At 37.8% G+C, this 14,754-nt stretch overlaps 1 protein-coding gene across 1 annotated transcript in view; it reads right to left on the bottom strand.

The window, feature by feature from the left end:
* Positions 1-14,378, bottom strand: part of LOC101353403 (T-cell receptor-associated transmembrane adapter 1) — a 49,242-nt gene extending 34,864 nt beyond the window's left edge. Inside the window, exons 1-2 of the mRNA XM_023732909.1 lie at positions 14,231-14,378; positions 1,695-1,805 (exon numbers count right to left, since the gene is read on the bottom strand). Coding sequence (XP_023588677.1) covers positions 1,695-1,805; positions 14,231-14,237 — 118 coding nt within the window. The 5' untranslated portion in view covers positions 14,238-14,378. The remainder of the gene's footprint in view (positions 1-1,694; positions 1,806-14,230) is intronic.
* Between the last annotated feature and the right edge of the window lie 376 nt (positions 14,379-14,754).

Genomic DNA, 14,754 nt, shown 5'->3' with positions numbered 1-14,754 from the left:
TAAGAACTAAACAGAGAATTCATTGCAGGTGCTTTTCAATTAGGTTACATGAAGAACCTCTGGTTTTCCAAATACAACACAGAAAAACCACAACAAACCCAACAGGGCTCCCTAGCTATCACACAGGAAAGCCATACTTCTGCTTGCAAGCCTTATCTCACAGAAATAAAGAAATAAAGACAAAAGTTTACAAAATTAACATCCAGGAAGCATTACTAATGGAATGCTCAACTTACACAACAATGAGGCTCTAACTCTGGTCTGCTGAGCTTCATGCCTTTTAAAAGGGACCCACCTTGACACTAAATGCATTAGAGTCAGAATAACTACTACCTAAGAGGTCCAGAGGCATAAAAAGTGGCTGGTATACCATTAAACCAATAGTAACTAAACAGTTAAAAATACTTGATCTTTAAAATAGTGACTGAAATCATTCTTAACAAAAAAGTGTTGCGTGACTGGAATGTCACTTTAGGCATAGAATTGATATAACAGAGACCCTAAAGGATCTCTATTTCTGGCTGAGACCATTTGGTCAGCAATGTAACAGTAGCACGTGCTACTGGAAACTATTCTGTCAGAGAATTAGACAAACAAGGCACTTATCCTTGATTTTACTTTTGAATAGATATGTGACTTCAGCCATGCCACTTCATTTTCCAGACCTCCTTTTTTTTTTTCTTAATAGCCTGCATAACAGTAATGCTTTCCTTTTCATATTTTACATTAGCATTATCCTCCCTTAAGAAAACACTCCTCAGATGATCAAGGACACCCCTGGGAATATGGCAATTGTTCTAAATTAGTTTTTTGCAATTTTTCTTGTACACGTGTTGAATTAGCTTTATTTGTTTTCATCTGCTAAAAGAAAATGCATTTACATCTTCTTTCCTGTTGCTTTATCACTACTTAAATGCCCTGTCCCTAGTAGTGTCATGGTTCTATAATACTAAAACACCACCCAGAAATATTTGAACCTTCATTCCTCCATCCATCCATCCACCCATACATCTGACATGTGTGTAGTGAATGCCTTCAGCACAGAAAGTTTGTACCAGTGGCTGGGCATTGCACTGTTTCAACCACGCGTCTTAGATGAAAGCCAGATGATTAAAACTCTGCCCAGTCTATTGAAAAGAAAAGCCTACAATGACAGTTTCTCTTGATCTGCCCTCCTAGACTATGGAAGTATTTGATAACAAACCCCACAGTTCAGTCTATTGCTTTTCTAGTCCACTCCAGCCTGCAGCACTATAGAGGCCCTGACTGATGCTGAGAAGTTAGAGTAGGCTTGAGGCAAAACTTAAAGAGCTAGTTTTCACTTTTCTTATCATGCATAGGACAGAACCTTTATGAATGCTCCACAACAGAATGCAATATCCATGGGTTGTTGAATTGGAGGAGGAAAAATATCTGTTTAACCCAGGGAAATTCCTTCCAACTTTATACCCTAACGCAGGTGAAGGGTCAACTAGTTGATAAAGTTAAGTTTGGGAGTTTGAAAATATTTCTGATATGATTGCATTCTTAATTTAAGAAAACCCTCAGGGTGAAAATTTATTAAATAGATTTCCTACAGATAAAAATATTCTATTGGACAACATTTCATAAAATTGTCTTCTGTAGGTTTTCCAGTGACTCCACAAGTTTCAATTCAAGCAGGTACTATATGGTTACTTGTTACAATGTCTCACCTTGCCGCTGCTTTTCCACATAATGAGATATATTGAAGATGAGCGATATAACCAGAGCCAAACCCAAGAAGGCTATAAGTCCCCAGACGAGAAAGTGGCATCCAACGTTTCCTGGAAATAAAAGCAAACATATGGTTGCTGCTTATCCATTATCCACAATTAAAACCATTACATTTCTTCATAATGAAAGATGTTACATTTCTTCAAAACAAAGGACAAATCCTCTGATTAAAAACATTAAGTTTTTGTGGGTACCTAATTTATCCAACAGGAACATAATCCCACTGAATATTTACGACAGTTCTACAATGTAGTAATTATTATTTTGAATATGCTAGAAACTTCAGATTTTGCATGATACTGCATATATTCTTAGAATTATTTATTTGAGTTTTGTATGTTTTAAAAAAACACAAGTGCATGCCAAGTATAAAAAAATTCCAGCAATATCAAAATACAAAGTAAAGTGCAAGGTCCTCTATAAAAACATAAATATATACAAATATATTTTTGTCTCAAATGGGATGTGTTGCACTAATTAGCATTTATTGAAACTTAATAGTGTGCTTGGGGGATTTTACCATGTTAGTAAGTAATTTTTAGTAGCTGCATAGTATTCCACAGTGTTGCTGTAATATAATACATCTAACCTTTTCTCTAAAAGGGACATAGTGATATTTTAAAACTCTTTTCTTGCAAACAATGCACGAAACACCATTGGACAGACATTCTGTGCATGTGTGGGCTTATCTATAGAAACGTTTCCTGGGAATAGAATTGCTGGGTGAAAAGGTACATTGGGAAATTTTTAAGGTAAGCTTTCAGAGAGAGATGGCCCCCTCACCCCATCCCAACTCATAACAGTCCTCTTCAGGACACTGATTCAATTATAGTTCTGAAACCTGGGGCCAGAAGCTGTCTTCCTTTCCAGATGGGTCTCAGTTTCTCTCCTGGCTCTCACAATACAGTGATAAAGAAGTGATTTCTGTTATTAAAGACCTTTATTCTTTTCTTCTTGTGTACAGCCCTTAAGCACCCACAGCCTAGGTGGAGTTCTAGGTTCTATCACGTTTTAAAACAATTTGAGGGCATGTGACTGTACGTTCTACTGAGGTAAATCGCAAGTATCTTTTCAGGTTATTCAGTCAGTCAAGATTAAACACAGAAGAAAACATTCTTTGACGGTTACGACGGTGGGGAAGGAGAGAGAGGAGAATTCACTAACTAGATAGTAGACAAGAATCATCTTACGTGAAGGGAAGGACAACACACAATACAGGGGAAGTCAGCACGACTGGACTAAACCAAAGCTAAGAAGTTTCCTGAACACAACCAAACACTTCAAGGGACAGAGTAGTAGGGGCTGGGGCCTGGGGACCATGGTTTTGGGGGACATCTAGGTCAATTGGCATAACAAAGTTTATTAAGAAAATGTTCTGCATCCCGCTTTGGTGAGTGGCGTCTGGGGTCTTAAAAGCTTGCAAGTAGGCATCTAAGATGCATCAGTTGGTCCCAACTCACTTGGAGCAAAGGAGAATGAAGAACACCAAAGACACAAGGAAAATATTAGCCCAAAACAAAGGGGCCACATAAACCAGAGACTCCATCAGCCTGAGACAAGAAGAACTAGATGGTGTCTGGCTACCACCAGTGACCTCCCTGACAAGCAAGACAACAGAGAGTCCCTGATGGAGCAGGAGAAAAGTGTGGAGCAGAACTCAAATCTACCTAAAAACATCAGACTTAATGGTCTGACTGACACTGGAGGAACCCCCGAAGCCATGACCCCTGGATGCTCTGTTGACCCAGAACTAAAACCATTCCTGAAGCCCACTCTTCAGACAAAGATGACAATGGACTATAGAACATAAAATAATACTCGTGAAGAGTGTGCTTCTTAGTTTAAGCAGATACACGAGACCAAATGGGCAGCTCTTGTCCAGAGGCAGAATGAGAATGCAGGAAGGGACAGGAGCTGGTTGGAGGGACACGGGAAGCCCAGGGTGGAAAGGGGGAGTGGGCTGTCACATTATAGGGATTGCAATTAGTGTCACCTAACAATATGTGTATAAATTTTTGTATGAGAAATTAACTTGAGCTGTAAACTTTCACCTAAAGCACAGTTTAAAAAAAAAAATTAGACTCTAATCTCACACCATCTGCAGTCATTGTATTTGATGACACATACACTTTGTTACAGAGAGATCAGACATTATACACATCATACATGTTCAATGTTAAAAACAATTAATAAACACAAACAAGCAAAAACAAGAAGGTAAGCATCAACCATAATCTCACTATTGAGAGACAACCACTCTGAACACTTTGGTTATCCTTCCAAACTTATTTTTCTCTGTGTAGAAAATTTCAAGGACAGAGGCATAGGAATAAATTATACCGACTATGCAAGTATCTACTTTTTCACTAATAACTTTCTAGTGCACATCTTTTCCTGTCCACAGAATAGGCTTCCATCATGTTTGGCTGCCCTATATTGCATTGTATGGATTTTCCATAATTTATTTAAACCAAAAAAACCCTGTTGCTGTTGAGTGGATTCCAACTAATGGCCACCCCATGTGTTACAGAGTAGAATTGCTCCATAGGGTTTTCTTAGATGTAATATTTATGGAAGCAGATCAGCAGGCCTTTCTTTCACAGCAACAATGGGTGAGTTCAAACCACCAACCTTTAGGTTCGCAGTCGAGCAGAAACCATTTGTGCTACCCAGGTGCCTATATAATTTATTTAAACAATCCTTTATGATTAGACATTTTTCCCCTAATCTTTCATCACAGACATTGTGATGAACATCTTTTCAGTTAAAACTGTACACACATTCTTAATTCTTTTTTTTTTTTTAAGGTAAAAAAAAAAACCTTGAAGATGAATTGTTGGGTCAAAGGGTATACACATCTTATAATATTCAGATATCTTGATGGCCAAGGTTTTTAAGTATAACACTAACCAGTTCCTTCTCAGTTCAATCTGGCTTCTGTTCCTATTAGTTTGATTGGCCCTGACCTTTGTATTTATGGTTCTTTAGGTTGACGCATACCATATCAGCCACCACTCCTGGTCCAGCTACTGTCCTTCAATAAGCTCTTTCCATGTGCTCCCCTCACCTTGGGTTCCTGGAGGAAGTTGCCCCTTTTTCTTCTCTCTGTGGCCAGTGACATAGGTCCTTCAGGAGAAGGTACCTGTTCCTACCTCTGGGGTTAACATAAAAGACATACAGTTTGATGTCCTCACAGAAATGATTTCTACAGAAAGTTATTTTAGATTCTCTGCCTATCTTTTGGGACTTACCTCCTCTACCCATCCAATCATATCCCCATCTCCAATCATCCTGAACCACTTGCAGTTTTCAGTAAATACCACCCTCACTATCTCATGTCTTCATGTCCCTGTATATTTGCTTCAGACACCTTTTTCCCTTGGCCATCTGGCAAATTTTAGTTATTTTTTAAGCCTACTTTCTCTTTGAAGCCTTTCCTGAATGCTGTCTGCCCTCCTGACATCTTATATATCCCTCTACAAGACCCCAGATATTGAGGTGATCATTTATGTACAAATCTCTCTTCTCCACTGTGAACTTCCAGAAGGATGGAAACAGATTCCTATTCCTCTCTGTCTTCACGTCTCAATTTCTTCACACGTGAAAAGGAAGCGGCAATTGAAAAAAAAAAAAAGCTTGCTACCGAGATGATTCTGACACATGGTTGACCCCATGTGCGTCGGGGCTCCATAGAGTATTTATTTTTTCTTTTTTTTTTTTAAATTGTACTTTAGATGAAGGTTTACAGAACAAACTAGTTTCTCATCAAACAGTTAGTACACATATTGTTCTATGACAATGGTTAACAACACGTCAACACTCTCCCTTCTCTACTTTGGGCTCCCTATTACCAGCTTTCCTGCCCTCTCCTGCCTTTTGGTCCTTGTCCCTGGGTTGTTGTGCCCTTTTAGGCTCATTTTGTCTTATGGGGCTGTCTAATCTTTGGCTGAAAGGTGAACCTCAGGAATGACTTCATTACTGAGCTAAAAGGGTGTCCAGGGGCCAGACTCGGGGTTTCTCCAGTCTCTGTCAGGCCAGTAACTCTGGTCTTTTTTTTGTGAGCTAGAATTTTGTTCTGTATTTTTCTCCAGCTCTGTCCGGGACCCTCTGTTGTGATCCCTGACAGAGCAGTCAGTGGTGGTAGCCAGGCACCATCTAGTTGTACTGGACTCAGTGTGGCGGAGGCCATGGTAGCTGTCGTCCATTAGTCCTTGGACTAATCTTTCCTTTGTAACTTGTTTTCTTCATTGTCTCTTGCTCCCAAAGGGGTGAGACCAGTGGAGTATCTTAGATGGTCACTCACAGGCTTTTGAGGCCCCAGACACTACTCACCAAGGTAGAATATAGAACATTTTCTTTATAAACTATGTTACACCAGTTGAGCTAGATGTTCCCTCGAGACCATGGTCCCCATAGCTCTCTCAGCCTAGAAGTTTGGTGCTCCATAGAGTTTTTAATGGCTGATTTTTTGGAAGTAGATTGCCAGGCCTTTCTTCCAAGGTGCTCCTAGGTGGATTTAAACCTCCTACCTTTTGGTTATCAGCTCAGCACCCTACCTATTTGTACCACCTTGGGACTCCATGTAATAATAGCACCTATACTATAGAGATATTATAGGGATTAAGCGAGTTTAGACATGTAATGAGGTTCTTAGAACAGTGTCTCTCATGTAGTAAAGGCTCAGTATGTGTTAGCTGCTCTTATTATTATTATAACTGCTACTTCGTAATACTCCTACTCTTAATAGATGAATGATGACTGGAATGAAGAAGAGTAATGTAATGGCAAGGGCCAATAGAAGGATTCTGATCAAACATAAGGTCCAGACACATCCATAACCAAGGAAAAGACAAGTTGAAGATGCTGTTACATTTGTCTCCAGCACTATTAAGGATACAAGGCCTCCTTCACAGCAGCTTGGAAATAGATCCCTGTGGGAAGAAGAGTAACTCATTAGGCCTCTACAGCTTTTGTGAAAGTGTTTATCAACAACAACCTAATTCTCTCTGCCCTGAATCTATATTTACCAAGAAGTCTGCTGATTATTAATTCGTTTCCCAGGAAACTAGTTACAAGGAAGTTGGTGCCAACAGCTAGCTATCTGATTAGCTTTATGAGGGTCCCCACCACTGTAAAAGTAAAAATTAATTTTCTTGTTTAAAAATTAGTTTTTGGGGGTTTGATAAGTGTCAGTAAAATCTCTGAAAAAACGAATTTGGAAAATACTAGTTCAGCTAATCTGTGTGAGCCCAACCTCCATCCCAAGAAACAAATGCTTGTGTGAAACCAGGGTGGAGTCACAGTGAGTAGAAACAATCTCCTGACAGACCACAGAATAATTTTGAGAAGTGTACAAGGAGGGTGTTCTTTCCCTCTCTTCGTTTTTCTACTTTTATCTTGAGTACTTAAATGTTCATTTTTACTAACTAAATGCACCCTGAGGCCCTGGTGATGCAGTGGTTAAGCATGTGGCTGCTAACCAAAAGGTCATCAGTTTGAATCCACCAGCCACTCCTTGGAAACTGTACAGGGCAGTTCTACTCTGTCCTATAAGGTCGCTAAGAGTCGGAATCGACTCAGCAGCAATGGGTCAATGGGTTTAAATGCACCTTTGGGAGAACAAATAAAATCAATCTCCTTCCTAGTTAGTGTTTTTTGTTTTTCTATTTCACATAGTATCTAGTATTTGGTATACACTCACTAAGTAGTTATAGTATGAATAAAATATAGTATAGTATAAAAGTCATACTTCAAGAAAGTGAACAGAAGATTCTAATTTTTATTAAAATAATTACACTGAATCTTATCCTTACCATTGGCACAAAATTACATTGCAAATAGAAACTCCCCTTTCTCCTTTAGAGTTAAAGTGAACGTTAAAATAATTGCATTAGTCCATTAATTGCTGCAAGAAGACAATTTTGCTCTAAACTGCACAGAAACAACCAAATCAATATTATAAGCTCACAATTTACACTCAAGTCTTTAGGGAAAGTCCTAAAAGTTTTCATAAAAAAATATGTCAGCAATATGAAGGGAAGAACTTGCACCATACTGTGCATTCCTTTAGGGCTGGGTTTTGTCATTTACTATAAAACAAAATGTATTTCACATAACCAGTTGAATGCCTTTTAAAACACAGGCTAAATTCTATTGTGTATGAAGCTGTTGAAACTAGTCTCTAGTTTTCTTGTAGTTTTAGGAGTGTACTATTCTTATCTTCCTAATGTGTTTTCCAAGATTTTTTTCCCCCTTTTGTAATGTGATCTGAGCTTTAAATGGGGAGATTTTCATTTAGAAGCTTTATATCTTTCACACCTTTTTGATTGCCAGCAATAAATGCCACTATTTTGAAAACAAAACCAAACACAGACACATAAAAGAGTAGATATTGAGTAGCTAAATGTTGGAAATTTTCAACCTGAATGGCAGATATACATAAATGTTCACACGGACACACACACACACTTCATACTTCTTACCCAGTTGTTCTTCACCAGTATGGGTGTCTACTCAATATCTCGTACAATATTGGATGCACAAAGTTCTTAAAAATTCTTGTCCAACAAGTGCAATCTTTGGTATTATTATGTATGAACTGTAATTACTTCATTTATATAGCTTTTATCAATTTTAAGAACTCCTACACAGTTTGAATTTAGCTATTTGCATTGTTAAAAGCCGAAGTCCTTGAGAAGTGATTAGTGAGGCAACAGCAGCTAAGAAAATCATGATTTAAGTTTCATTTTACTTGGATGCACAATCAACACCCGTGGAAACAGCAGTCAAGAAATCAAAAGATGTGTTGCATCAGGTAAATCTGCTACAAAAGACCTCGTTAAAGTGTTGAAAAGCGAAGATGTAGCCTTGAAGACTAAGGTGGACCTGCCCCAAGCCATGGTGTTTTCAATTGCATCATATATATGTGAAAGCTGGATGATGAATAAGGAAAACTGAAGAAGAGTTGACTCCTTTGAATTGTAGTGTTGGCGATGAATATTGAGTATACCATGGACTGCCAGAAGAATGAACAAATATGTCTTGGAAGACGTATAATCAGAATGCTCCTTAGAAGCAAGGATGGCAAGATTACGTTTCACATACTTTGGACATGTTATCAGGAGGGATCAGTCCCTGGAGAAGGACATCATGATTGGTAAAGTGGAGGGTCAGTGAAAAAGAGGAAGACCCTCAACGAGATGGATTGACACAGTGGCTGCAACAATGGGCTCAAGCATAGATTGTGAGGATGGCACAGGACCAAGCAGTGTTTTGTTCTGTTGTACATAGGGTTTCTATGAGTCAGGATCGACTCAACGACACTTAGCAACAACAACAATCTATCTTTGAACTGCCAGAGGCTTACAATAGTGGGTTTAATTATAAGACCTCTGACTCTCTTAAAGCCAACAGTAATTAGCAGGAACTATATATGTAATGCAAACCCTGGTGGCGTAGTGGTTAAGTGCTGCAGCTGCTAACTAAAAAGTCAGCAGTTCAAATCCACCAGGTGCTCCTTGGAAACTCTATAGGGCAGTTCTACTCTGTCCTTTAGTGTCACTATGACTCGACGGCAACAGGTGTAGTTTTGGTTTGGCATATGTAATTGGAGCCCTGGTGGCCCAGTGGTTAAGACCTATGGCTGTTAACCAAAATGTCGGCAGTTTAAATCCACCAGCTGCTCCTTGGAAACCCTATGGGGCAGTTCCACTCTATCCTATAGGGTCGCTATGAGTCAGAATTAACTTGAAGGCAGTGGGTTGGTTTTGGGTATATGTAATTAACAGTTGTTTGTGCTATGGAAGAAAACCAAGCTAGGTAAATATATTGCCTTACTGCTGGTAGGTCTGATTGATAAGAAGAAGCCTTTATTTAAACAATTAACTATAGAAAGTCAATAAATACATGCCATAATTGATTCTCCTTCGGGGGTCTTTAACTGAGATAAGTGTATGATTTTACAGTACATAGTATACGGCTCTTCTTGATGGCTTCCCTTGGCTTGTAAACTCTTGCAGAGAAGTGGCCATCTCTTCTTTGCATTCCAGGAACTTCCCATAAAAATGTGTATGTTTACTTTAGACACCCCAGAAAGTTCAAAGAAAAGTACCAATATTAAGATGTCCATAATTCTACTCAAGAAATCAAATGACCTATTGCATTGGGTAAATCTGCTGCAAAAGACTTCTTTTAAGTGTTAAAAAGCAAAGATGTCACTTTGAGGACTAAGGTGCACCTGACTCAAGTGATGATGTTTGCAGTCACCTCATACACATGTGAAAGCTGGACAATAAATAAGGAAGACCAAAATAGAATCTATGCATTTGAATTATGGTGTTGGTGAAGAATACTGTATATACCATGAACTGCCAGAAGAATAAACAAATATGCCTTGGAAGAAGTACGGACAGAATGCTGCTTAGAAGCGAGGGTGGTGAGACTTCATCTCACATACTTTGGACATGTTATCAGGAAGAACCAGTCCCTGGAGAAGGACATCATGCTTGGTAAAGTAGAGGGTCAGTGAAAAAGAGGAAGACCTTCAACGAGATGGACTGACACAATGGCTGCAACAATGGTCTCAAACATGGCAGTGATTGTGAGGATGGTGCAGGACTGGGCAGTGTTTCCTTCTGCTGTGCAAAGGGTTGGTATGAGTCAGAACAGACTCAGTGGCACCTAATAATAATAGTTTTACTAATAATTTTGTTGTTGTTGTTTTACTGTAGTGATGGTTTGGTGCTGAACCAACCACATTCTTGATGATTCTGTGAATGTGGCACATTATCACTTACCCCACAGTCTCCACCACCACAACCACCACCACCACCACTATCCTGCCGCATCATCCCCATCATTAAAAGGCATTGGATTCATAGGTATTAGCCCTAGAATGTTGTTGTTGTTAGTTGCCACTGAGTTGATTCTGATGCATGGCAACCCCAAGTGTGCAGAGTAGAACTGCACTCCATAGGATTTTCAAGGCTGTGACATTTCAGAAGCAGATTGCCAGGCCTATCTTCCAAGGCTCCTCTGGGTGGTTTTGAACCACCAACCTTTCAACTAATAGTAAGCACTTAACCTTTATGCCATGCAGGGACTCCATTAGCACTGAAAGTGTCTCTCAAATCCAGTCCCAGGTTCAAGTAAATAAAGTAGTGTTTTTAATGAAACATCTGAAGGCCACCAACTTTAAATGAGTGCCTTATGAATGGAGGGTTATTTGAGAATAAATGGTGTGCATTGGGGAGGGAGCTGTAATGGGGATGGGCTGTGGGGGTCAAAAGCAATAAGAGGATTTGTACTGACTGTTTTTAAACAGTGTGAAGAAATGGAATGAGAGCAGTCGCTTACTCGCTGCATGAATTTCTGCAAACCACTGAATCTCCCTAAGCTAATTGTAAAACTGGAATTCAAACCCTCATCTCTATGACATCAAGGCCCCCTCTTTCATGACTCCTCTCAAAATGTTCATGGAATTTAATTGAGGAAAGCATAGGGATGGTAGTGAGGTGGAAGGTAGGTTTTTAAGACAGTGTTGATTCCTCCAGTGCTAGACTCCTTGTCGCTTTTAGAATTGAACTTTAATTGGGATTGCTAAACTGCAGAAACCCTATCGGGATTGAAGTGCTGTCAAAATCCATGCTGTACATGCACCTCTCTTTAACTGTATTTGGCTCGTTTAGTTTATATTGTAAATCCTGGTGGCGTAGTGGTTAGGAGCTACAGCTACTAACCAAAAGGTTGGCAGTTCGAATCCACCAGCTGCTGCTTGGAAACGCTATGGGGAAGTTCTACGCTGTCCTATAGAGTTGCAGTGAGTTGGAATCAACTCTATGACAACATGTTTGGTTTTTATTATGTTTCTTATAATGTTTTGAGAAGAAAAGTTATTTTTTTCCTCTCCTTCTTTAAATCTAGGAATGTTGAGAGATTTAAATAAAACCAAAAGTGCTTAGAAAAGTGCTCAACAATGATATGTATTATTAACTAGCAATTTGTGGATATTTATTTCACAGAATTGCCACCTTTAAACTGCAATCTTTCCTGGATTGACTTTTCTTAAAATCATTGCCAAATATTATCTAAATTAAATGATGATACATTGGCCCTTTGACCCACCTTTAATTTAAAGAGCATTTGAGTGTAAAAGATGATTCACGAGTTAGTCCTACCTATTACGAGTCTCTAAAAGAAAGACTATGGTTGTTCTCAAAATGGTGATTGAGGCTCAGAGGAAGACGAAACAGAGCAGACAATGAAGGTATTTTTTTAGGCAACAGTGTGTAACTAATGCTGAATCATTGTTCTCACTAAATTAATGGTAGCTCAAAGGATTGTTTTCATCATTTGATTCAACTAGTATTGATTTTACTTGATTGCAGAAGCACGGTGGGAATTATGATACTGGCACATTTACTGATGGTGCCGTGACTACAAAGCATATAGGTAGGAAGAAAGGGAAAGGAAAGGTTTGGGACTTTTTTCCATATTTTGTTTTACTTTACTACAATTAATTTTATTTTTTTCTTTGTGTTCAAACATTATTTATTGCCTTTTTTGCTTCACTTTTCTAAATATAAAAAACTACTATCGTCTGGTTCTATTTTTCTTTTGCATTAAGTTTTTTGGCTTTTAATCACTATGAGGCTTTAATGTCAATTACTCTCTGTTCTTATCTCCTTGGTGGAATTGTAGAAAGTCTCAGCTGCCAGTGGAGGAGTTCCTGCGTTGCACTTGCAGAGGCCATCTAAGCTAAGGAATTCTGTGAGGAAATGTCATCACATCCCTCCTAACTTTAGAATTTATTTATTAATCCTGGAAATACTTGAATGTCATATTCTCTGCCTTCCTTCAACTTTGCAACACTTTCTGAGTTCCCTATCAGCACCAGCTCATGGCAGTTGTTCATGGTACTGCTTTGTCTATTTCACGCACGGCACTAACAAAACTGCAACAATTGCTTTTGTTCTTTGCTAGAACCGGAAAATATGTGGAGCGGTGTGAAAATCATACATCAACTTATGTAGCCTATGTGATTTTCCCAATCAACTGATTTTAAAATCTTGCAAGAAACACTGGGAAGCAAATTCTTAGAAAGTATATCTTTACTCTCTAAATGGCTTGTACATATTAATCGTAAAAGTACTATAATAAAATAATTAAGCAAAATATGTGATCAGACAATTCACAGATGATATAATTATAAACAGTTTAAAAACCCAGGCAAAAATGTTCACCCTCATTATAATCAAAGCAATGCATATTAAACAATGGGTTAACATACTATGCTTATCAAATTAGTAAAGATTTTTTTAATGAGACCAGCCTGTTAAGGAGAAACACTGATCAAATGAGGGTGAATTGGCAGCACTCTTGGAAAAGCAATTTGGCAATAACGAGACTTAAATGTTTATAACCTATTATTCAGTAATTCTGATTATAGGAATCTTTCCTGAGAAATAACTTTTAGTATCGGAAAAGTTATGGAGTTGTTTATTGATATGTCATTTAAAGAATTAAGAACAACTGGGTACAATATAAATGTCCAACAATTAAAAATGACTAAGTCAACTATAATTAATCCAATAGATATCATGTTATGCATTCAATTAAAATGATTAGGCAGAAGTTATCATAAAAAGAGAAATGGTTATAATGTTAGTTAGATAAGCAAATATAAGCTTTTATGTGTATTATTATCCCAATTAAGAAGAGCAAACCATGAATGATGTACAAAAATAAAATTGGAAGGAAATATAACATAACGTGGTTTTTTAAGGTGGTGAGAAATATGTAAGTTTTTTAATATAGTTCACAATTTTCCCACTTTACAGGATATGCATGTTTTCTTTTAAAATAAAATGAAGCTTATTAAAGAAATAAAAATCACATAAAAGAATAAAACAGGAATGAGCCATCAATGTGGAACAGACACTCCAGCTAATTGATGTGGACCCAGCCCTCACAATTCATCATACAGCGTTTGAATTTTCACTGGCCTTTGCAAAATTTTCATGTTTCTGGATGTTGACAATTAAATCAATTGCTGGGAAAATAATACAGGGTTTAAAATCTAATGATTTAGAGTGAGGTTATTCCTACCCCAGTTTACAACTATTTTTAAAGAGCAATATTCATGGTCAATGACAATCTATAAATATAACATGTACTGAAAAATGGCATAATTACCAATGAATACTTTATATTCATCAATCAGCTTTATATTATTAAACACTGTCCCAATTTCCTTCTTTTAAGAGAAAGAATCAACTCGATGGCAACGGGTTTTATACTCATTAATAGATTTCAAAATATCATCTAATTGTACTAAAGGTTATCTCACATTTTAAAACTGATTGTGTTAACTAGTTTACTTTTCAAATCTTAAGTGTCTTATTGTTACGGATTTTGAGGTTATTAAGTGAATTTTTAGGTATAGGAATGGAACAAAAGAATATAAAATGCCACTTACCTGACATGCTTCTTTTTCAGAAAAATTCTTATGTAATCATAAGGCAACTTTATGGATTAAACATGCTTCCACAGAATTTTCTTTTCTAAGTAAGGTTGCTTTGTGAAGTTTGGAGTGGCAGTAAAACTTGCCTCTATCTGTGCCTCAGTTTTTTTGTTTTTTTTTTTTTTCTCTGCTATTTCTTAAAATCTTCTGTGTGTACTTTTTTCAGTTACAAACAGGAAGTGTGGTGATGGAGGCTTCTAGAGTTTTGATCTGCAACTGTTTTGTAACGTGAGAAGAAAAATCCCACGAACCTCTATACTGACATTTGAATTTTTATTGATTTGTGAATCTAATTTAACAGTAAGTAGTTAAAATTAGGAGGAAACGTCCATCTCTCTGTAGAGAATCCAGGAGTGTCCTCAAAGTGAGTTCACTACATGAGAACAAAACAAAATATCCCAATCTGAGGAGGGGACAGTGAACAGCCCCTAGGCTGCTCAGCTGTGGGTTGTGTTTTCTTTGAGGCATAATGGAGGAGA

Source organism: Trichechus manatus, unplaced genomic scaffold (assembly GCF_000243295.1).
Source record: "Trichechus manatus latirostris isolate Lorelei unplaced genomic scaffold, TriManLat1.0 scaffold00055, whole genome shotgun sequence".
Lineage (NCBI taxonomy): Eukaryota > Metazoa > Chordata > Mammalia > Sirenia > Trichechidae > Trichechus > Trichechus manatus.
The sequence above is the reverse complement of the archived record's forward strand: the minus strand, read 5'-3'. Positions and strand labels throughout refer to the sequence as shown.